Here is a 25949-nt window from a genome sequence, read left to right on the forward strand (position 1 = left end):
TTGGTGTCTGACTGACTCAAGGACAGTTTAATCCTGCAGGAATGTTCGACTGAAACCAGATCCTCTCCAGCGCCTCTGTCTCTGTCTGTCTCTGAATTGGCTCCTGCTGAAAAACAGCTTGCAACTTCTTCAATATGCATAATAATAATAATAATAACAATTATTATTGTCAACCTTATTACACATTAAACATAAAAAAAATTACATTATTTTTATTAGATTAATAATTGCATTATTTATTAAGTTCAACAACATCCTTAGGGTGCATGATAATAATTACAATAAATATACTATATTATTATTATTAGAAATATTTCATCAAACATAAACAATATTTTATGTTATATAATTATTAATATGCATACCAAATTAAATCTTTTTTTTTTTAAATTTCTAATTTTACAGGTGTAAGACACGGTTGATCATTTTTGTCCTGGATTTGTGGTTTAAACCAGGATTAGGATTGCAGAAGCCGGAAAACTCCTCTCTGGAGCCCTGATTGTTGCTGGAATCTCCATGATCGGGATTCCGGGCGAGTCTGAGGATAATTCTGCGTCCCGGTGGATCCATTTCACCCTGAGCCGCTCACAAGAGCAGCTGAAATGGAAACAGGTGAGAGATGTTTAATAGTTTGTATACATAGTAGAAGTTATACATCATATACGAACTGCGACTATCTTCTGTACGATTCTGTTTACAAATGTTGCATGCTGGGTAAAATAGAAAGAACTCTGTTCAGAAGTCCTGCATGTGCTTGTATGCACCACAAAACAATAATATGGCAAAGCATGGTGATTCATACTCGGAATTTGTGCTCTGCATTTAACCCATTCAACTGCACACACACACACACACACACACAACCTGAGACTTGAACCTGCAACCTTCAGGTTACAAGTCCGACTCTCTAAACGTGAGGTCACGACTGCCCCAATTATAAAGAGAGAGACACAGATCAGATCACTAGCACATAGGTCAGATCTGATCATAAAATACCACACATTCTGTGACCTCACAGGTGTATGTGTCACTGTTTACGATGTGACCGATCAACATTACACACAGCACTCAGAGCGTGACGTACAGATCACACAAACATGTTATCTGTGTTACAGAGCAGTTCACCAGCACACAGCTGATCTATCAGATCTGCATCTGTGTAAGGAGCGTCATTACCTCAAATCACTCTCTTTAAAATTCTTCTAGCTCGGCCGATCAGGGTGTAACAGATAAACAAGATTAAAGGGTCACAAACAAGACGTGAAAACAGATGGAAGCAGTTTGCATGGATCATCAAAGCTAAATATCCAGTAGCCAGAGGAAGGTTTGATGGATAACAGCACAGGTCACGCAGGTTATGAGAATTAGCTTTTTGAAAGAAGCCATGAAATATGTTTATGACTGACAAAAAAATTATCAAATAAAATACATTTATAATTTCATAAAACAAACAAATATATAAAATGAATAGTAATGGTAATGTGTTGGAAAAAGACAACGCTTGCTCTGTCCTCTATACTCATGTTTTGGATTCACTCCTCCACGGGCAGAAAATGTCACATAACCTTTGACCTTTCGGACAAGGGGCCTTTCATTTCTTTCTTCCAGCTTGCTTGTAAAGAGACAAATGTTTTTTTTCCCTCTTTTTATATCTTATAAACTTCCACTGTAATGTAAAGGCACATAAGCTGAGACAGAGAGGTCAAAACGAACACAGGGATCCTCACATACTGAGGTTATATAACACTTTGACCACAGGTTAGCTTTTAAAATAAATAAAAAAATATACATTTTAAAATAGATAAATAATATTATCACAAGGCTGACTAAAATACTCTATTTTGATAAAATATACATATTTTTAATATTTGTAAAAATATTTTTGAAAAACTTTATTTATGGATTTTTCAGAGCCACTTACCGCAGTTTTCGCAGTTACACCTGTATGTAGCAACAAGTGACTGTATTATGAGAATTTATTGAATCATTCACTCAACAGATTTGTTTAAAAAAAAGTTGATTCATTTAGAAACGAAAGTGACCGTCATTAAGAATGAGTCATTGAATCGTTCACTCAACAGTTTTGTTTAAAGACTATTCATGAGTTTTTATTATTGTTGTTGTAGAAAGCTGGAACATGCACATAATAACAAGGCGGATTATACACATAAATACATATTTAACATAAAAAGAAAGAAAAACAAACTTTCATCGGGTTTTATGATTGTAGTAACTAACCAAGCTGCTGCAAGTTCTAATGTGATATTTTTTTTAACACACACACACACACAACAATTTCGATAAACAACATAAATAAATATTTAGCAGACGCTTTTATCCTAACAATTTTTACCTATCGTGTGTTCCCTGGGGATTCGAACCACTTGCACTGCAGGAACACTATATTAAATAATATCTAATAAATAATATATTAAATAATATTTATATTTATTAAAATTTTTAATGGTAATATTTATTATAACTATAGGATTTTTTTCTAACATATGATGTTACATTGTGTCATTTAGTTACTTTCGTAAAAATAATGTTTCCTAAGAAAAACATAAAATCCTAATAAAATTAACGAAAACATTTCAATCAATGCTTTAAAATCAAATATGTATCAAATAAAAATATAATATATTGAAATAAATATATTTCACACGTATATCGTGTCGTTTGTAAGCATCTCATTTACTGGCACGCTCTCTCTCTCTCTCTCTCTCTCACACACACACACACACACACACACACACTGCTGTGCTGAGAGGGAAAGAGTGTGTGGCATCAGCTCTCTCTCACACACTCTTTAAACTCGAAGCGCTTGAGTCGCGCGCGGAGGAGCGGAGCTCGTGACGTCTCTCGGGTGAGTGAGTGTCTGTCTGCGCGGGAGTCATTCGCTGTGTTTTCAGGGTTTCACGATTGTTTTCCTCCGGTTTCTATGGTCTCTGCTCTCGAGAGCTTTGAGGACTTTGAGCTGCACTTGTTCCTCCGCGTCTGGATCGTTTACAGCAGGTTTATTCCTCCTCTACACGACAATACGCGTCGGTTTCCCCCTCCGCTGCCGCTTTATTCAGTGTTACTTTATATTTGGTTCTGAAACAATGTAACAAAAGGGAAATATTCGCTTGTTTTAAAGTACAAACTCTCATTGGCTGACAGCGACTGCTGTTCTCTCGTGTTCACTTTAACTGTTTGCATAAGTTCATTCAGACACAGTTAACATGGTTAACCTGGATCTGTCGCACTGTTTGATTAGTTGTGTTTTTTAATGTTAGTCTGGCATTTTAGGGTCATGTGGAGGTCTGCAGTCAAACTCGCATAAATTATCCCACACTTTTTTTTATCAGAACAACAAAAGAGGCTTCTAGTTCAAAATGAAAAGCTTTTTTCTTGGTGCGTTTTCTACGATTGCTAGTTGAGAACTGGTCAGGTTTTGCCAATGTAAGCAATGTATTTGGTGACAACATAGATATGAACTTAAGGTTTTTGTTGTTTTGTAGGAGTCATGTGATGTGCATTATAAGTAATATACAAGTAGTAAAATCTTACATGCACGCAGAGTTTTAATGAATAATTTGGTTTCATACTTGCATGTGCAATAGTCTAAAAATGTTGTTTAAAGTAGAAGTATTGTGTGTTATATTGTATTTGTGCAGTCAGCTGACATTTGACGCACTGACATATGTCAGCTAAATGCAGAAATGCTGTATTTCCCTGTATCTTTGTCTGTTTTTCCCCTGTTTATCCTCCTCTTGTTCGTAGAAACACAGAGAGTGACTCTTTCGTATCTCAGAGCAGGTGCCTGAAGGCCGTCTAAAATAGAAGCTGGTAAAAGAGGCTCGAGAGTGGAAGAATATAGCCCTCAGTTATCATTAAACGCCTGTGTGTCCATGACCTCTTGACCCCTGATGCCTAAACCCTGACCTCGGAAATGATAGTTTAGTCTTGGACTGCTTGGTATTTCGCTGTTAATTGTTAAAACTGAAATGCTTTTGTGAATCTGTTTGAGATAAACATGATAATGTTATTCAAAATAAAAATGGTTAAAACTAATTCTTAAGTTTAGTATAAACTCATTTGAAAAGTTAAGAAAGATGACGTAACCTAATACAAGTGCATTTCTGGTTATAATCAGCACTAGTCATTGCTGTTACACTTTTCTTTCGTATTAGTGTCATTATCATCATCATTGGTTTGCTAAGGGGCAAAAAATCTCAGGTGAATTTCTGCAAACTTTACAGGATTTTTTGGAGGGAAATTTTGGAAAGTTTCTGGAAGTCTACACGCCTTTGCATCCCTGATTATGATTATTTACACTTCTTTTTTTTTCTTTTTTTTCTTTTTTTTGGGGGAACTAAGTATTTTTATAAGAAAGGCTTAGGGTAAGTTGAATAAAACTTTTTCAAAAAAATCAATAGCAGAAGTCACAGTCATGATTTATTACCATGTTAATCAATGGAATAATCAACTATTCTGGAGAGAGAAAAAATATATAATTTCTGAGTCTTTGACAATGCCACTTGCTGAGTTTCATGTGTGTGTAATGAGGTCATGTGACAACAGTGTAGCATACTACTATTAGAAATGCCTGTATGCTGTTTCACATACTATAGTTTTTTTAAATAGTGTGCAGTGCAGTAATCTAGTATTTATTTTGAGCGTAACCTTGATCTCATTATGTGCTGTAATATTTGAGCAGATGCAATCCCCCTCTCCACCCCCCATTGGGTTCATTGGTGTTAAATAAGACCCTCGGGACATTTTTAATGAGGAAATGATCTCCTGAACGGGTCATATAGTGTATGTTCTTCTAAACATGGTTCATGTCGATGGCACATACAGTGACCTGCCTTCATGGTCACCATAAAAATGACTAGATCTCACCATAGCTTCCTAGTTGATTGATTGCAATAAGAATTGCCTTTTTTTTGTATTACTAGTTTTTTTAAATGTTGTGTCTAAATATGCATACGCATTAGTTAAATATACAACAATATGCATATGTTTCCAAAACAGAAATCTGAACATTGGATAAAGCCTGGTTTTTATTTTATTATATGTAGTCATATTAGAGTTTTGTAAGGATTTGCATTTCTCTTTTTATCACTCCATAAATTAGAAAATACTGTCAACAGCCGAAAAAAAAGTACATTTGACTATGCTTTTGGAATTAAGTGTTGTAAAAAGTCAGACGTATGATATATGAACAAACCCATTCAGAATGTAGATACTGTAGGAATAAAACTGTAAAGTTTGGTGCATGCATGCAAGTGCTGTTAAAGTGGAGAGAAAAAAAAACCTCATATCCTTAAAGAGATGTACTGAAATTGAAATCTACAAATGCAAGTAAATAAACTTTCCACTTAATGAAACCCCAAATCTCAAAACTGCCTAATGCATGAAAAAGCAATGTTTTTGCATGCAGCTTCCTGCTTTAAAAATCAATGCAGCGATTGACCATCTTCAGACCTGAATGGAAGCGATAGCAGGGGTCTCTCATTAGCTTCGACCGCGTTCTTCATGCTAGTGAAATGCAATCTGACCAGAGTTGACATCGATGCCCTTTCCGCTGTCCGACCCTGATTTAAGGCTCCGTCCACATTGTGGATGCTGAAAAAGACCCGTCTACTGCGTCTAATGTTCCTTCACTTCACAAAAGTGAGATTTGTGAGCCGAACACAGTCATGCTTTGTGTCCCGCTGCCAACATCCCTCCATCTCCCAGAGGAGTGCGTAGAGAAGGACATGGACTGATAGGAGGACGCCCTTTCTGGAGAATAATTACCCCTCTAATCTGACCAAGGGCTCGTTTATGTAGCCCCAACACCTGCACAGGTCTCAGATCAGTCGTAGGGTCTCTTCATATGGCTGCTGTTTCTGGTTCTGTTCTTGAAGACTCACAGCAAGCGAGCAGTGCTTGGTAATCGATAACAGGGTTGAGTAATAACAAAGATGCCCTGAGGCCAGTAGAGCGTCTCGCTTCAGTTGACAGGACTGCGCTGTGTGTCACTGCATCTTACCTTGGTGCTCATGCACATGTTTTACACACATCAATAATTAATTTTGTGTAATGTGTTGAATGTTATTGTTGGGAGCAGTGTTTATAGATAGATGTCATAGTCGACGCAATCTGCAGCTCTTATTGCAAATATCGTATGTTATTGTATACACTTAAGCCAGTAAGATTTTTTTTATGTTTTAATGCTCATCAAGGCTGCATTCATTTGACAAAAAATACAGTAAAATTGTGAAATATTATTACAATCTAAAATAAGTGCTTTCTATGTGAATATTTGCTAAACTGTAATTTATTTCTGTGATGCACAGCTGTATTTTCAGCATCATTCCTCCAGTCTTCAGTGTCACATGAGAATAATATGATGATTTGCTGCTCAAGAAACATTTCTGATTATTATCAATGTTGAGATGTTGATATTTTGTAGAAATTGTGACTTGTTTTCTTTAATAAGCCTGAATGCAGGGTCAGGTGTTGGTCAAAAGTTTTTTTTTTTTTTTAGTGCACGTTCCCCTCCCTGTTCTTCTTCTCTTCTAAAATTTTTAGGCCCACACACATTTTTCTTTTTCCTTGACCTTTATCCTCCGGTGTCCATGTATTTCTTGGCATGTGAAGAAACTCCTGGTAATTGGAGGTCAGAGGTCAAAGTGAAGTGGAATGCATTAGTCAAAGCCAGAGAGATTTGAAATAAACCACCCAGATTGCTACTTTTTGAGATGAATGGAAAACAGGTTGGATGTTTTGATTTTTGTGGTGAAAAATTGGTGAAAGAGACTTTCTGACGATTTTTTTTAGCATAACATCATGCACTGATGTGTCATTCACATTGAGCCCATTAAACACGTGTATTGAATTTGGTTTTAAATGAGCGTCAGGTTGTGTCGGGTCACAGGATGAGACTCACGCTTGTGTGGGATAATCATTTTAACCTCAGATTCCTGAAACAGGCTCATTCCAGAGGTAATGGATTTATTGGCTGATGGGAAAGCTGTTTTTGAAGCATCTCAAAGCACTCATTGTGTCGAGTCGACTTGATTTCTGTTGCATGCCACGAGTTCTCGGACACGGGTGTTGTTTTTGACTAATGCTAGCCAATTCTTTCTTGGGAAATGATAATAATTATTCCTTGTTTGCATTTAGAGCAGCAGGTTCCAGTGAGACTTGTGCTGGTCTTTGACTCTTTGTTCACGAAAGGAATAGTTCATCCAAAAATGAACATCTGCTCAAAATGTTCTTATCCCCAGGCCATCCAAGAAGATGATTTAGTTTCTTCTTCGGATTTGGAGAAATGCATTCCATCACTCGCTCAGCAACGTGTGTTCTGAAGTGAATGGGTGCCGTCAGAATGAGAGTCCAAACAGCTGATAAAAACATCACAGTAATCCACAGGACTCCAGTCCACCAGTTAACATCTGGAAAAGCCAAAAGTTGTGTGTGTGTAAGACAAAAATCCATTATGAAGACATTTTCAACTTTTTTTAACGGCTGTTTGGATTCTCATTCTGACGGCACCCATTCACTGAAGAGGATCCACTGGTGAGCAAGTGATGGAATGATATATTTCAAAAACAAATGAATAAATCTGCATTTTGGATGAACTGAGGTTGAGTAAATTCTCAAGAAAATAAAATGTTGTGATAAACTAGGACTATTCCTTTAAAAACAAGCTTTCTGAAAGAGGATTTTGTGCAGCAGTGCCATTTAAGAAACATTTTCGGTTCCTAAAAAAACCTTTAAGTGAACCGTTCTTAAAAGAACCATATTCTTTCATAATCTGAAGAACATTTTAATAATCTAAAGAACCTTTTTCTACTATAAAGAATGACTGTTTTTTGGATGTTAAATGCTCTTCATGACCATTGATGCCTGAATAGGACTATTAATTTAAATGAATGATTTATTAAAGCCATTGTTTTCTGTGTTGTTTAGGGAGTTTAACATGTAAAACATGAATTTAGAGATGAAATGCGTCTGTAAAGAAACAGTGGAGATCAGTGGAGAACAATGTTACGTTAGAGCTTTAATAATGTTCCTGGGCCAGTACAAACATCTTGTGTTAGAGAGGATGCATTTGTTTTTCTGCCTGAAGCTCGTCAAGGTCTCTTGCACCAAAACAGGATCATTTTTTCAACTTTTAAACTTGTGAGCTAATACAGATCATGCACAATGTGACTAGATATGATTGATGCAGTAATGCTTAGAGGTTCTTCGTTACTTACTAGCAATTTCTGAGTGAAAACGTTCTGTTCTTCATCATGTGATGGCAGAATTGGCTGAAAACGGGCATGATCTGTATCTTTGCTTGTGTTTCGTGAGAATCCTGTGACCTTCTCGGTTGGGGTGGTGACCAGAAAGACACATGGTACCCAGTTGCAAACAACATCTGCTGTAGTACACTGACTCGTGGTCATTCTGTCTGCTCAGGGATCATTGTGTTCTTTGGTGTTACATTGTAACATTATCCAGCGTTCTAGAATGTTGAGTGCAACATTGTTAACCCAAATGTTATTATTAATATGTTAATGCATTTGAAGTTTTATATTTCTCAATAAAAAGGCAGAACTGATGTGATTTCACTTGGACACCTCCCTTTAAAGTCGAAACAAGGAGTCACAATCTGTGGCTGTTCTTCCAGAACGGTGGTTTCGGAGAGAAGCAGGCAGTTACAAGGAAAGACAAGCAAATTAAATTGGGTAAATGATTGGCGTGTAGATGAGACACAGTTCAATAAATGTACATGCACAGCTTTCAACACAAACACTATTGATGATTCTTTCATAACACCTGGGAATTATCTGTGAATTTATTTTTATAAAGAGGCTCAGTTTTTATGAATCTAGGGAAATTTGATAGACAAAAAACTGGTGTAAGATTCACAAATTGTAAAATGTAATAAAATATAATTTCACAAATAATTAAATGGGAGGTATTACATTGAATTAAGCTTGCAATTTTGAAATAAATATTCCGAAATAGTATTTTCTTGTATCAGTTTTATAAAAAAAATAAAAATAAACAGTGTAAATTATTGATAATTTTATAACTCTGTGTTATCAACTTGTTTTAACATTAAAATAAATTATGAAATTAAAAAATAATGATGTATTATGTATTAATGTGTAGATTCACATTCATTATGATATTTATATTGAACTTAGCATGCTTCAGTAAAAACCGAAGCTCAAAACTATTTAATATTTGATCATTTTATATTCAATTTCTAAGGTTTTTTTCCTAGAACTTGTTATAGAAAAATAGTATACTGCCGTTTGAACGAAAGAAAGAGTACATGTATATATCTGCTTCAGCTATGAACAGTTAATCAGTTTGATAATGTTTTTGTGCATATATAATCGAAACACTACTGATATATCTACTGTGATCTTTTGTGTGTGTGTGTGAGACTCTTTTTAATTGCTAAATCCACACAGAGCAGTTTGTGAGGTCAGCTCAAGTTTTGTTCAGGAGTCTGTGTTGTCGTCTCTTGTGTAGTGGTTAAATTTAGGATAGAAAGAAATGCGATAAGAGTGGATCAGTTTGAAAGCAGAACTCTGGTCAGGCCTGGTTAGACAGCAGACATGACCCTGTAAACAATAGAAACACAGCCAACACTGAGCCAGCCCCCTCTGTGCTGCACGGACATTGATTTTATTCTGCTGTCAGCCGTCTCAAGTGTGCACGGCCATGCACACACACACACACACACATGCATGCACCAGCTGATCTGCGTTATTGTTTTGCACCTGTCACAGAGGCTGTGCTTCAAACGGTGTGTGTGTGTGTGTTTGTGTGTGTGTGTGAGCGTATTAATATCTGACATCAATATTTAATTGTTGCTTTGACTGAGAGTGAACGTTGAGGTTAAACCGTCTTGATCTGAGAGCCGTTTCTGCTCGACTGTGATGTTTGGCACATGCTTTTCTCAGAAAGGGAGCGAGAGAGACAGAGAGAGAGAGAGAGAGGGAGAGAAGGAGAGAGAGAGAGAGGGGGGAAGGAGGAGCGTTCAGACCTCCACAGCCAGACACAACCATCAACCCTTACGACACCCAGAAAATCACAGATTTACTCTAAATTATACACACGTCTGGAAGCAAACAGACACGTATGAGACCGCAGACTCTGAAATGATTCTGGCTTGGGTTTTCTGCATCTTTGTGGATTTTGTGGTCATCTTCTCTGAGCCTCAGAGTGTCTTCACCGGCACTTGGTGAGTTATGCTTTTTGTTTTATGGGATGTGTTATTGAATGCATATTGAAAATTTAACAAATATGCAGTAGATTAATTGCACACTTGCAAATTTTATAGGCTCTTTTTGTTATTTCTTTCTATATATATATATATATTATTTTATTTTTTTGATATTGGATGCATTAGAGAATTTAACATGGCAGACATGAACATTTTACAGATACTTGATGTTAGAAGGCATTTGGTGAGTTTAATGTTTCTTGAATGTTTTGGGATGCATATTGCACATTTTAATAACAGTAGTTTATTTGATAACATGGAGATTTTATAGGTTCTGTTGGTTGTTTATTTGGAAGCATTTGGTCAGTTTAAGTAATGTTTCTTGTTTTTTCTTGATGTTATTGGATGCCTATTGCTTATTTTTAAAACATGCAGACAATAGATTAGTTGAGAACGTTTTACGGATTCTGTTGATTGATTGGTTAAGTTTTTTTCATTTTTAAGCGTGTTTGCGTGTCATTTTGCATGTCATGCATTGCTATTAATATTGCTCATGCTGAAGATTATTATAATTGCATGCATATCTCACACAGACATGCATGATTCCTCAAATCAAACACCTTATCAACTTCAAAGCAAACGCTTGCAACACACTAAAATCAAGCAAGTTTTGCATAAAAATAACGGCAGAAAATGTGAAGATCAGGTCTCGTATTTTATTTTGGAAATATAACATTTGGGTCGATGGCCATATTGTCTCCCAGAAGACTTCAGTGATGTCTCAGACAAACACACGTCATCTAGAACCAATTAAAAGCCAATTAAACAGTGATGAAATTGCATTAATTGATGCTGTTGATTAACCCTTAACTGTCAACCCGTCCCGAATACGGGACGCCTATGATTACTTCACTATATTACAGTCAAATCTAATCTAATCTTGACAAACTATATATCGTTGGAAAGGTCTAAGGCTCCCAAATATATATTTTACCAATGTTGTTTGTTAATAATTATGTAGGAAAAGTAATAGATTAATTTATGACAAGAGTGCACCCTCGGAAATCTACATTATAACGGGAGTTTTTACCTTTGTTTCACATTTTAGAAATCATCAGAAATTGTATATCAACAGAAAACTTAAAATATCAGAATTCATCCTTTTAAACCCATTTTAAAATCAGACATTGCATTACCATGTAAATGGCACATCAAAATCATGTTACAAAATGTTTAACGGCATGAATTATAAAAATTTAGGTTTGTTTCATGCACATTCAAGTCTATCTTCAAAAACGTGAGTAACAGTTAAGGGGTTTTAATATGCTATTTTATCTTATTATTTGTGGTGTTTAAATGATCAGACTTATGATTTTTCACATGCTGGTTAATAAAATCCCATGCATTTTTTATTTATTAGAAATAATAATCTGATAATCCTGAAAAAAAAAATTTATAACTTTTTTTTCACAAAAACATGATGAAGCCCAACTAGGTAAAGATCATGTTCCATGCAGATATTTTGTGATTTTACTGTTGATATATTAAAACTTAGTAATATGCATTGCTAAGAACGTTATTTGAACAACTTTAAAGGGGATTATCTCAAAATTTTGAAATAGTTGTATCTCATAACCATAACAAACCATGCATCAATGGAAAGCTCATTTATTCAGCTTTCAGATGATTTATAAATCTCAAACTGACCCTTATGATGGTTTTGTGCTCCAGGGTCACATATAAGAATGATTCTGAAGGATCAATTTAAACTAATGTTAATAAACGTAATAATTTATGAAGCTGACAGTGTGCTGGAGTTATAATGATATAAGGGGAAATTAACAAATAACACACAAGCCCTGTAAGATATCGCTCTCTTTTTAGCACCACTGCTTGATTTGGCACAGTTTCTAGGATTCATATTAATCGATATTTCGGTTACACAATGTTAGATTCACTGGCAATGTTTCAGAAATCAGGTTTTGAATCGGAGTCAGTGTTGTCTGATTCACTCTGAATGATTCACTCTTGGGAGTCAGGTTAAATTTTTAACAAAATAGGAAATATGTTGCAAGAATACTATTATATTGTAAAAATGTAGTGTTTAATATAGAAATGTAATGTGTTTTAATTGCACTTGTGTTGTGAGTCAGGTTAAATAGCTTTCGGAAGCCGGTTTGAATCGCTCACGTGAGTCGGATTGAATCTGTTGAATGAATCGGAAGTAATATTCCCATTTCGTGCTAGACTTGTTATTTGATCAGCCTGACAGAAATTGAGATTCAAAATTGCATTAAAAAATCAAAATAAAAACACTGAATTCATGTGACAATGTAGCATTAAATCGTTTGAAAGACTTCCATAAAGAGTTGCATGCAATGTGAAGTACACACTGTGCAGCGAGCAGTATGTTAGGATTGTATTCTGAGCCTTTGTGTGTGCAAGTTCAAATATCTCCCCCTCCTAATGTGAAAGTCCTTGTGTCCTCTCCACAGATCTGTGAAGAGCTCTCTGCTCCATCTTCAGCTGCCTGAGACGTGAACCCCAGAAGACTCTTAATGAATCAGTATTCGCCGCTCGATGCCATGGCGTTCAAGTGAGTAGTTGTTTTCCTCTGTATTTTTCTTCTCCTGTATGATCTCAGTCCCTATCATTAGGTTAGCAGGGATGCAGGGTTACGTCTTCAGTCCAATGCATGGAAAGCGATGGCATATAAAGGGTCTTTTCTCCGAGGGCCCCTCGGAGACGTTTGGCATTCGCATAGAAGCTGATTTGCATTCCATCTTGGCAGAGTCGAGGTTTCTGACGCTGGATGCTTGTTGGCTGCTCGCTTGTTTTTCTGTTTGGCCCAAATTCCTGTTTTCTTTCTTTATTTCTCTCTTTCTCTTTCTCTCCTGCTTGCCTTTGCCAGTTAGAAGACAATGAGGAATGGAAAAGATGACTGTCTTCATGAGGTATTGGTCAGATGAGGGTGTTTTCAAAGAGTTTGACAGACAAATACAGAAGTTTTTTAACTCTTTGAGCTAAATGGTGTCAGAAACACAATTCATAATGTGTTCATTGGTTTGTTTCCCCACGCAGTGAAATCAAATAAGGCTGCAGGATATCAGGGGGAAAAATACTTTTTTGTATTAATTTGTTATTGATTAATTTATTATTATATTTAATAATTAATTAATGAGTTTTTTTGCATAAAGTAATTTTCACTAGATTTAAAATAATTACAAAATGTTATATTATTAACTGTGATTAATATTTTATTTTTTAATAAAAATATTACACAAAATACTAAATATGCTGCTAGAATACTATTCTGTGGAACTAGAAAAAATATTTAATATTAATATTAGTAAACAGAATTAGTATAAATTAAAATGATAAAATATATAATTTAAAATATTTAATAAAATGAATATTTTATAGTTCTATTGTAAAAATAGTTGTAAATTATCTTTTTTTTTTTTTACTTTAAACCCTCAATACAATAAATTACAATACAATAAATAAACCCAGATGCTGTAAGCAACTGAAACAACACATGAGCTGCTCGTGTGTAAATGAACACAATGCAGCACTTCACTGAAACACACAGCTCATGTTTTTATTTCTTTTGCAGTTTGATCGCATTAGGCCATATCATGCAGTCTCTGTTAGTGATTGAAGGCTGTCAGCTGTCTCTCTACCTCATGCACACAAACCACGGTTTCCATTCTGTGGAAAGTGTTGCAGTGGCTTATGGAATTTGGACATATTGCTGAAGCATCACATCATTTGGTGTATTTTCCCTGGTTTTTAGGCGAATAAGCAAATAGTTCATAGCCATTATTTTGTAATGGTGTCAGCAGTCCTGAATCTGAGTTTTGCTGAGTTTTGAGTCTGTTTTAGATGGTGTTTCAGTTTGAGTGAAAGATGATCTTGAGGAATCAACACTGAAAGAGGAGAACTTGATGTTTGTTCAGTGAATGCAGTCATGAAAAGGAATGAAGAACAGTGTGCAATGAACTATACTGAAAATACAGCACCATCTCCTTATTGCTATTATAAAAGTTTATAAAACACACACATGCACACACACACACACACACACACATATATATATATATATATATATATATATATATATATATATATATATATATATATATATATATATATATATATATACTGTATATATACTGTATATTGAGAGAACACTTTCCAATAAAAACATGTTTTATTATTATTGTTATAGAATTTTATTAATATTTATCAATATTGAATTTGTCTCTATATATTTGTATTCATTTTTAAGTTTAAGTCGCATTAGTACATCAAATAAAACGGCTGAAATAAAATTAATTTTATAGATTTATTTTATTATTTTATACCATTTATTTTATTTACAACGAACAACAATATTCATATCATGGTTTTAGTTTAGTTAAATATATCAACCCTGTGAAACTTATAGAATAATTATTAATATTGATAAATAATAAAAATCACGTTATTCATATTATTCATTCTATTGATCATATTATTTACATTATAATAGTGTATAATTATTAACTAAAATAATTTGTAATAATAATATTACTTTTTAAACAAATGTAGCATTTTATTTTAAAGTGGTCACATGTTGTCATTAAAAAGAACATTATTTGGTGTAATGCAGTGTGTTTATGTGGTTTAATGTTAAAAAAACACATAATTTTCCATTTAATGTACATTATTGTTGCTCCTCTATGCCCCGCCTTCTAAATCATGGCGATTTTAAAAGACTCATCTTTCTGAATAAGAAAGGTGTGCTCTGATTGGCCAGCTATCCGGTGCGTTGTGATTGGATGAATGCCTCAAGCTAAGTATGAAGTTTCATCATGTCTTAAAATAAACAACATCTGCAGAAGTTAAATCATCCTCAAGACTTCTGGAAGTGACGAGCTTGTTGACGACGTGTTGTCGTGAAAGATCAAAGGTAACCTAGCAACCGGCACGGCATCTGATCCGAGGCCCCCGATCCAGCCGTCCTTTATATCGCCTGCGCTGAGGTTTTGCAGCACAATTGTTTGTGTGGAGGAATGATAAATGTGCTGCCAAAAAGAGGTGAAGAAAACACAGAGTACGAGAATGAGAGATGCTCGCTGTCATCGGGTCCGGAACAAAGACGCTCTACACAAAACTACTTGAGATTCATGTCTGTCTGAATGCATGCCTGTCTTCCTCCCATTCTCTCTCTCTCTCTCTCTCTCTCTCTCTCTCTCTCTCTCTCTCTCTCTCTCTCTCTCTCTCTCTCTCTCTCTCTCTCTCTCTCTCTCTCTCTCTCTGTTAGAAAAAAGAAAAGCACACACTTTTGTCGGTCTGGATTTGAAAGGACTCTTAAATGCAGAAAATCTGTGATACAAGTGTCTTTTCCTTTTCTAAAAGGGGATTTTTAGAGACAACGATGGTCTGTACGTGTTCAATTGTATTGTGCTATCTCAGAAAATTATTATTTTAATTAAATAATTAAATGTTACTAATAAATATATAAGTAATCATTTTTCAAATTTAAATCGCATCTAAAAATATATAAAATATTTTTATAATTTAAGTAATATTTAAATGAAAAAATATATATTAATATTGAATCAATGTAAAATTAATAATTTTCAAAAGTTCATTTAAAATTGATTGTATTGTGCCATCTCATTACAACTACTGTAAAATTAATCTTTATTAAACGAATGCCACAAATGAATCAATATTTAATTGCATTGTGCATCTCATCTCAATCATATTTTGAAAACATACATATTTCAAATAACATTTAAATAAATAATATTTAAATATTAAATATTTATTTATTTAAATAAATAATATTTAAATCTTTAAATATTAAATATTTATTTAAATAAATAAATAAATACCCTAATGGTATAAATAAAAATAAAAATTATATAAAATATTTTGTTTATATATGTTTATTATAATAATTGTATAATTATTTCACCAGAACCACATTAATAGGGTTGACTGATTAAGAGCTGATTTAGTCTGATTTCTAAAAAGCTCTTTTAAGGAAATATCTCAGCCGCTTTTATGGAGCAAAAAAGTTTTCTGGGAGCTTAGATTTAATTGGTTTAATATTTAGTCTCAAAGCATAAAATAATCCAAATTCGCATTTACAAGTGAGTTATTAAAGCATTTCTTGGATTGTTCTGATTAGCATATGAGCAGTCCGAGATCACATGACCCTGATTTAGGCGTAGGTCAAAGGTCAAGCTCCTCTGACCCGTCACCTCCTGGTTGGCGTAACAGCTCTGATTCAGGCCGAACAAACGGGAAGCAGCTGCGATCTGAATCGTTTACAGATATTAATTGTTGCCTGAAGTCTTTAGGAAATCTGGAGTTACTCGAGAGGAAGATAATAAACCTCGTTTGTTGCTTTGTTGAGTCACTTCTTCCTCTGTGGAACAACAAAAGGAGGATCGTTCATTCTTCTCGTTTCCATATAGCTGACGAAAATAAATGGGGACTTTGACTGACTTTTAGCTTTTTAAAATGACCAGAATGAGTAGTTTTCTGAATCACAAAATCACTTTATATGAGAAGTAGAGAAAAATATAAGTTAATATAAGTTTCAGAGAGTATAATTCTCTGAAAAACCATTCCCTTCTCTATGGCTCCTTTTCTTTTTAATTTTCCTGATTGCAATTGTGATTTAAAATGCAATAAAAAAAGTTTGAAGTGTTTGTTTGTAGGGCTGCACAGTTTAGTTTAAAATTAATTATATAAAATATGAAATTTGATTATATATCAATATGATTTTATATAATCATATTGATTTTCATATTGATATAATAATAATAATAATAATAATAATAATAAATTAATATTGAATAAATATATTCAAAATACTTTTATTTGAAAAACACCTTTCATAAATAAAATAGAGCTCAATTTTTTTCTCATGGGTGGCATGTGAAAAATAGTGATAAGAAAATAAAAAACTAAGGTGAATAATCATAATAATCATTATTATTATTATTATTATTATTATTATTATATAAAATTATTAAACTTAAGAAATGCATGCTGAAATAATTAACTGTAAAATATAATATTTAATAATAAAATTAAAATTAAAAGTATAAGAAATTATAAATAAAAAAATAGGAAAACTTAGAAAAATAGTGATAAGAAAATTTTAAAAAGTTCAAATATTTATTAAAAAAATATATAAAAATGTTAAACTAAAGAAATTCATATTATTTCCCTGTGAAATATAGAATATAAACAAAAACTAAAAGTACTTGTTAAACTATCAAGCTTTTATCTGGAAAGTGCTTGGGAGAAAATTAGCTAAAAAAAAATTGGCGGAAATTTTTTTGGGGCTGAAAATGTAATAATCGCACCAAGCCTTTTGGTGATTTTGGATTTATTTTGATTAATTGTCTTCCATTATAGCGCTCAAAACTGGTTTAAGTCCTAAAGACACGCTTCGACCAGTCATAAATATTAGACCCCTATTTTTTCTGCAAGAATGGTATATGCATATCTTTTTAAAGTAAATTACAAACAAAACAAAAGTAAGACTGAGTTGGTTACCTGCTAGTTAATCAAACTAGCTTAGTCTTAACATGGGATCTATGTCTATGACCTCAGGTTCGATGTCAGTGGACGACATCTTTGAATGTCTTGAAGTGTAAACTCTCGAAGGGAAGATTTTTTGCATGAAACAAATAATACAAGTTATTCATATGGGTTTGAGATGAATGACCAGAACTCAAGTTTGTTAATAACTCATCTCTGTCTCTGAGAGCTGTGCTTGAGCAATTGAAATCTAACAATATCATGCTCTAGTTTTGTAGTGCTGCGGTCGTCTTCTCATCAATCACACGCGTTTGTTCTCCGATCTGCTCACCAACAATCGAATAGTCGTCTCTGTTCAATAGTAGAAGTTCTGCTTTATGAAGAGGGCGACCTGTGACATCTTCACTTCCTCCGGCTCTTCTGAGCGTGACGGATGGCTCTGTCGCCGGATGTTGGAGACACGTTTTGTGCGTGATGTGTGAAGCGGCGTGCGACCGTTTCCTCTCGCTGTAACGTGACGTGACCTTTGACTCGTAGCTCATCAATTTTAGGCCGCTGTCAGTGATCTGACAAGAGATCCGACACCTGCCACGGCGGGACGAGTGTGTGTGTGTGTGTGTGTGCGTGTGTGTGTGAAACCAGAGGAAGGATGCTCTGAAGGTCAACAAGATGAGATAAGAGCTTGTCGTGTTTTATTATAAAAATAAATTATTTGATTATTATTTATTAGACTGTTTCCCTTTGTCTTTATTAATTTTATTCCCTTTATTAGCGTTTCTTTTTAAATATTTTTTATTAAATGCATTTCTATTTCTATTATGTTCTCTTTTTGTCACCCTGAAGCAGTGCTGTACAAATAAGTGTTATATGAATGTTTTTCTTCATTACAAAATATTTACTTATAATTTATTTTTCATATTTATTTTATATATTTATTTTCTTGTTTATTAATATTTTCTGTCATTTAAAAAAAATGCTTACCTGTGAATTACTTTTATTTTTAATAAGGGGCGATACAATGAATTATTTATTTTAATGAATTCAATTTATTTATTTTTTTTTTAAATTCATATTTATTTTCTGTTCATTTTCTTGCTAATTCCTTCCTGGGAATCTCTCTGTGCTGTGTTTTATGTATGAAAGGAGCTACAATTATAATAGTAAAATAAAATAATAAAGTCATTTATTATTATTATTATTATTATTATTATTATTATTATTATTATTATTATTATGAAAGCACTTATCAATATAACTAAACTAATATAATGATAAACAGCAGTATTTCAGTGAAAGTTCATTTGTTACAATTTTTTAAAAATATACTAAAAATCAAGTGAATTGATTGAAACTTTTTTTTTTTTTACTTTTTTTTTTATATATAAAAACCACACATTTACTAAAATGACTGTCTGCAGTACTGCCACATTCTGGGAGAGTGTTTTTGATAACTTCATTATGACTGTTTTAAAACTACAACAACAACAACCTGTAGCTTGAGGAAAAGTAAAAAGTAGCTTTTTAGTTGCTCTGATGCTCCGCTAATGAGGTTTGAGGTCATTACGTCTAAATATCATCATTCATATCTAAACCACATTTTCCAAATAAGTCTCTCAGGTTGTTGTTTTCCTCTTCTGACCAATTGATCCATCTGAAGTTAATGCTGATATATGCAGACATTTGTGAGGATGCATCACTCAAATGAAGCACTGAATCAAATTTGGACTGACATCAGGAAGAAATTAGCATGCAGTATAATGGATAATTGGGACGGGGCCTGTGTTTGTGTGTGCTGGCATTACGTCCGCATGACTTGCAGTAATTGTCTCTGGCTGGTTTATTCACCCCTTGCCTCAGTCCCGGTTAACAGACGCTTGAGCGCTTTCTCTCTGACCTACATTAAAGTGTATAGCTGATTGTTTCTTCAGCAAAGGTTAATGATCTCAGTTATATGAATCAGAACCAGAACTAATCAACAACACAGTAGCTACTTGTTCATTTTCAGCTTGTGTTTGTTTGATTTTGAAGGATGTAGTAGTTAGTTAAAGGCTAGTCTCTGCCTGTGGTTGTTTAACTGTTTGCTAAAAGCACATAGAAGTGTAAACTAATCATAGATCAGAGATAAATTGACAATTCAGTTTATTTTCAATAGAAATGGACCGATTAATCGGTTTTACTTATATTTACTTTTAGCAATTTTCTTAATCAGATATCAGGTATTGTTTATAGGGCTGCAATAATATGATAACAGTAATAGTACTAAATAATAATAATAGCAATAATAATAGTTGAAAAGTAAAATAATAATTAATAAAGATTTATTGTTATTATTGCATTATCGTTATTGTTATTCCACATACTTGTATTTGTAAAGCACCTTTCATATATAAAATGCAACTCTAAGTACTTTACAGTGTGACATAAGAAAAATATAGAAAAAAAAAATGAAGTGGAAAATATTTATTAATAATAATTATTATTATTTTTATTGTTGTTGTTGTTTTTAATTGTTAAAAGATATAGTTTTATAGTATAATAATAATAAATTATTTGCAGTAAATATAAGTAAAACCGATTATCGGATAGTTGAATTTTCCGTTTATTTCTGATTATTATAATTATATTTTATAGTATTTTATAGTATTATAATAACAATAAGCTTTTTATTTTTTTCCAAATTCCGTTTTTTTCCGTTTAAATTTTTCTGGTTTGTGTTTTTTTTTCTGTTTTAATTTTTCTCCTTTTTAAGGGTTAAATTAAATTGTATTAACTAAAAAGCATGTCCAATTAATTAAAATAATAAAATGTATACATTTTCACATTAATTTATTAAAAGTTTAACAACAATTACATGTTTAGGGCCCTATGAAATGTTTTATTTCCGCTTGGAAATTCTGTTGTGTATTTACATTTTTCTGGTTATCAAATGAAGGCATAAAACATTCATTTAATTAATCTATTAATTATTTAAAATTAAGCAAACTTTTATTTTTTGGTAAACGAAGGGGATCTACTATATAAAATAAAACACGGAATAAATATTGTGTTATTATTCCTTAAAAAATAGTTTGTTTAATTTTAGTAGTAGTAGGAGGCCATGTACATTCTGCTGAACATTTCTGGCAAACACATGTCCTTAAATTAAACCGGACTTTTATTTTGACGGGTTGATGTACCTTTACAGTTCTGTGTATGTGATGTGACGTTAGTTTTACACAAATCAAACTGTAAAATATTTATAGAGTCACTCTCTTACAGATATTAGTTCATTTGATGTAAGTGCAATGACCTACTTTTGATTAATTCATTCAAAATTGTACAAATTCCGCAACATTCCGCGTTAAACTGTAAATTCCGTTTTTATGACTGGATTCCTCGATTCCGTCCGTGTTTTGTGCATCGCAGATATAAGTGAAACCGATTATCGGTTTCCCCCCATGTGCATTTAGCAGCCAGATAAACCACCTCAGTCTTTAATCGCAGATTTTTAAGCAGTTTTCTTAATAGGATTTCATTTTTATAATATCAAACCGAACGTGGATAAACTTCCTGTTCCTGTATACGAGGACGATATCATGACATTTGCGTTTAGACCAATGGTGTTTTACGAAACATGCTACAGTACTCTACTGCTGTTTTGTTTTTAACTGTACTTTTGTGTCAAGCTTTTGAAGGGCATCCAGTATCTGATGTCTGATCTTGCATCTGTCCGCATCTGTATCTCTATGATTGCTTTGCTTCAAATGTGACACATTATTATTTCCGCTATTGCACGTGAGTTCATTTTGAGTGTGTGAACGGAGGCAGATTCGCTGCTGCTAATGTCCACTTGAGTGTTTTATGATTGACATGATGTTATTAAAGTTAGTTTCAGGTGATATTCTGGACAATGTTGTATTGTTTAAGTAAATAAAGATGGCTAACTGCTTAATGCTTTGGATATATAGTTTAGAATTGATATGATTTTAATATCTGACCAATACCGATAATATTTAACATCAAATCAGTGCTAGTGTTTTAGAGATAAGTTTATATGTGTTCATTTATGCTCTCATGTGTACGGTCTCTGTGTGTTTCCTCTCTTTAACATTCATCCGTCCATCCGTTCAGTGTGTGACTCCATGATAACCCTCTCCTCATCTCTGTGTCTCTCTTCAGCCGGCGGATTTTATAGTTCTCTCTGAAGGACGGATCTTCAGGTCTTGTCGAGCATCGTGGGAGAGTTACAGGTCAGAAATCCTGTGTGCTTTGGGGCTTTCGCTCGCTCTCATTGGCTGAGCTGCATGCGATGACATCATGCATGTAACCCGATGGCCACATTTTAAACCTGCATGTTTCTTTCTCCTCATTTTGATCTTCTGCTTGAGGTGGAAATCCTTCTCGTCCATCCCAAGTGATTTTTCTTTTTCTCCTTGGTTGTATTCAGGTTTCTTCTCTCTCTACTTTTTCTGCAGTTTACCTTCTTTTCTTCATTCGCAAAAGTCCACAGAGTGGCTTTGTTTAATCTTTTCTGTTTGGCTTTATGGTTCTTTGCCTTTTATTTCTTTTTTGTACATTTGGGTTTGTTTTTTTCAGTCTCTCTCTCTCTCTCTCTCATATATATCCAGCTTGTGTTTGATTACTATAATAAAGTGACATTATTGTGCTATTGATGAGTTAACCAATACCTTGCTAGCAATTATATCATTTAACTATCATTAGATGGAATTATAGCTCTTTTTTATGTTTTAACGTTTGTAATTTCCCTTTTCACTTTTTGGTAAATGTTAATTTTTTTTTCAAATGCCTAAAATTATTTATTTCAGTATTAGTTACTTTATTGCGTTAAGTTAAACTACATGAAAATAAACAGAGGTTGCTTTGACACACAGCTGACATAGTTTCATTCTTTAATAATAATTTTTTTTAAAAATTTTGTCATGTGAAAATTTTTTTACTTGTTTTTATTTATTTATATTTAATTATGTTTATATTTAATTTTATAAAGATAAAATTATATTTTAAAAGATAGTTATATTTAATTAAATTATTTTGTGTATTTAAATTATTTTATTAACTTTTATGTTTATATTTAATTTTATAATCTATTTATTTATATTTAATTTTATAAGTTATATTTATATAGTTTTTATTAGATATATTATATTTATATAGTTTTTATAAGATAGTTATATTTAATTAAATTATTTTGTGTATTTAAATTATTTTATTAACTTTTATGTTTGTATTTAATTTAATAATCTATTTATTGATATTTAATTTAATAAAAGTTATATTTATATAGTTTTTATTAGATATATTATATTTATATAGTTTTTATAAGATAGTTATATTTAATTTAATTAAATTATTTTAACTTTTATTTACTTTTTTTTTTTTTACATCGTTTTCTGGTCCAGCTGCTGAAAATAGTGCATCTGAGGGCTTGGACAAAGCGAAAGATCACCAGAGTCTCTCACACAGTTGATGTTGTGGATCTGAAATGAGAAAGATTTGTAGCACATTCTTCAGTAGAACTTGATCCAGAGTTCAGAGTGATTTGTTGTTCATCCGAGCGATCTATAATGCTACTTTATTGTTAGTGGGATGTGAGTATTTAAACTGACGGACGGTTCTTGGCCAGAATTTGTTGCATTGTGGGTCGTCAGGAGTCTGGAATGAACTGTATCAGTGTCTGGCTGTCAAAATGAGCATTTACTCTCACGTTTGCCAAGTCCCAGGCGAACACTGTGGAGGTGCTGGGAGTTTCACAAAAGAGCCCAGAACGGCTTTTTGTCCATCCTGAACCTTAAATCCGAGCGTGAAATCGCTGTCATGCTAAAGATGGTGCCGCGTTACAATACTGAGCATGGAGTGTGACAGTGAGGAGTGTCATGGGGTTTTACTCTTGTTTTAAAGACTCGTCAGGGCAGAAAAAGGCACCTTAATTAACAGGAAACAGAATGATGTATAAAAGCGCTGCTTCAGTGCGGCCCGCTGTGAGGGGCTTGATTCACTGTCAGCTCTGTGTGAGACACTGTTTCTGATTCATTCAGCTTTTTTTATTGTCTGCAATGGTGTTTGAGTTCATCTGAAGTCTTCTTAACTTAAAAAAGGGCTCATTCTAAACATTTTGTTTCCCCATATATAATTAAAATTTTTTTGCATACATAAGTCATTATTTCGTCTTTGTGAATTAGACTATTTATGTATAAATATACATATATAATTGTTATTATTATAATATACAGCCTATTTTAGATAAATAGATAGATATAAATATAAGAAAATAAAAAATAAATGGTATATAGTGTGTATATATATAAAAAACATTAAATTAAATTACAATAAAATAAAATAAAAATAAAAAGGAAATGAAATGAAATTGAAAATGTTATATATATATATATATATATATATATATATATATATATATATATATATATATATATATATATGTCATTAATATATTCATTATGTAGATATATTTTTTATTTTATATTTATTTGTATTATATATATATATAAAATCTCATACATATAAATATAAAATAAAAATATATCTACATAATGAATTATATATATATATATATATATACACACACACACACACATATATATAAATGACATTTTCAATTTATATATATATATATATAACACTGAAAATAAAAGTACATTTATGTATGAATACAATTAATATATATTTTAAGTTTTAATATTTATTCGTAATATGCTAATGTTTTTAAACAAATAATGTGTGAATACAATTGAATGTAATAAAAATGATACTTGTATTAAAATATCTGGAATTGTGACACTGTGCATGGTTTAGTTTCACGAGTCGTTTCTGTAGTTAATGTTCAGTAAATAATCCGTGTAGACTGGATTGAAAGCTGTGAATGTGAGATTATGTAACTGTGAATAAGGCTGTGTTGTTATAAAACGGTGAGTAAAATCCTGTTTTGTACGACCTGAGAGCGGTGCGCAGCTACAGAAACCCAATCTTTCTGCTGCTTTGAGTTTTTGTCAGTCTGTTGTATTGCTGTTCATCCAAAACTCTGCTCGTGTCGTAATATAACCCACCCCTAAACCTAAGTGTGTGAGATTTATTTATATTCCGAGAGAAACTGAAGATTCCTGCGCATGTGGAGACACACACACACACACACACACACACACACACACTCATGATGACCAGCACTCGCTGAAAACTGTCCAGTCTCGTCAAGGTTAAAGTCTTTCACAGTCCAGACTTCTGCTTCTGATCTCTGCCGCCAGGGAATATTAATAGCCTGTGAATATCGAAGATCAGTTCCTCTCTTATCCTCCTGGACTTCTGTTTTACAGAGAGTGTTCCTCTTCTGTATTTCTGTCATTAGAAACTCCTGAACGATCAAAGTCCTGTAGATCACAACACCCAAAACCCTCATTTACCCCCACAGTCAGATTCTTTCATGGCATATGAACTTTGATTATTTTGTGGAATCATATCTGACCCTGGAGCACAAACCAGTCTTAAGTGTCAACTTTTCTAAATTGAGAAGTATACATCATCTGAAAGCTGAATAAATCATCTTTTCAGTGATGTGTGGTTTATTAGGATCAGACAATATTTGGCTGGGAGACAACTATTTGACAACCTTTATCTTTAAATGTGTCACAGTGAAGTTCTTAGCAATGCATATTATTAATCAAAAATTAAGTTTTGATATATTTACTGTAGGAAATATGATCTTTACTTAATATCCTATTGTTTTTTGGCACAAAAGAAAAATGGATAATTTTTTACCAAGACTGCTTTTGTGCTTCAGGGTCACATTTGTTTCTTTTATAGCATCATAGGAACTTGTTTTATGACATCAGAGGAACTTAAAAGTTCTCCTATAGGATCATTACATTCACATTAATCTTTAGCAGACGCTTTTATAGGAACTTATAGGTTCCTATGATGTCATAAAAGAACATTTAAGTTCCTATGATGTCACTAAATGAACCTCTAAGTTCCTATAATTCCATTAAGTTCCTGTGATGTCATAAAAGAACCTTCAAATTAAATGATTGCTTAAATTATAGGAAGTTTTTATACAGTAGGTTTCTTTTAAGGCATTAAAGGTTCTTTAATGACATGATAAAAACTTCATATCATCATGGGAACTGAACGTTTCTTTATCACGGGAGAAACGTAGGTTCTCTTCTAACATTTGAAAGCAATT

At 33.0% G+C, this 25949-nt stretch overlaps 1 protein-coding gene across 5 annotated transcripts in view; it reads left to right on the forward strand.

Annotated features, from left to right (window-relative positions):
* The first annotated feature begins 2731 nt into the window (after positions 1-2731).
* Positions 2732-25949, forward strand: part of LOC127942129 (semaphorin-4D) — a 47003-nt gene continuing 23785 nt past the window's right edge. Inside the window, exons 1-3 of one of the 5 annotated variants that reach the window (XM_052537723.1) lie at positions 2732-2866; positions 12703-12803; positions 21917-21987. Coding sequence is in view for 3 of the 5 variants with exons in the window: in XM_052537722.1 (XP_052393682.1) it covers positions 12766-12803 (38 nt within the window). In the remaining 2 variants the exon portion in view is untranslated. Of the gene's footprint in view, positions 2867-9787; positions 10226-12702; positions 12804-21916; positions 21988-25949 lie in introns of those variants that run through there. The other 4 variants (XM_052537725.1, XM_052537722.1, XM_052537721.1 and 1 more) reach the window with 4 other exon arrangements.

This window comes from Carassius gibelio, chromosome A21 (assembly GCF_023724105.1).
Source record: "Carassius gibelio isolate Cgi1373 ecotype wild population from Czech Republic chromosome A21, carGib1.2-hapl.c, whole genome shotgun sequence".
Classification (NCBI taxonomy): domain Eukaryota; kingdom Metazoa; phylum Chordata; class Actinopteri; order Cypriniformes; family Cyprinidae; genus Carassius; species Carassius gibelio.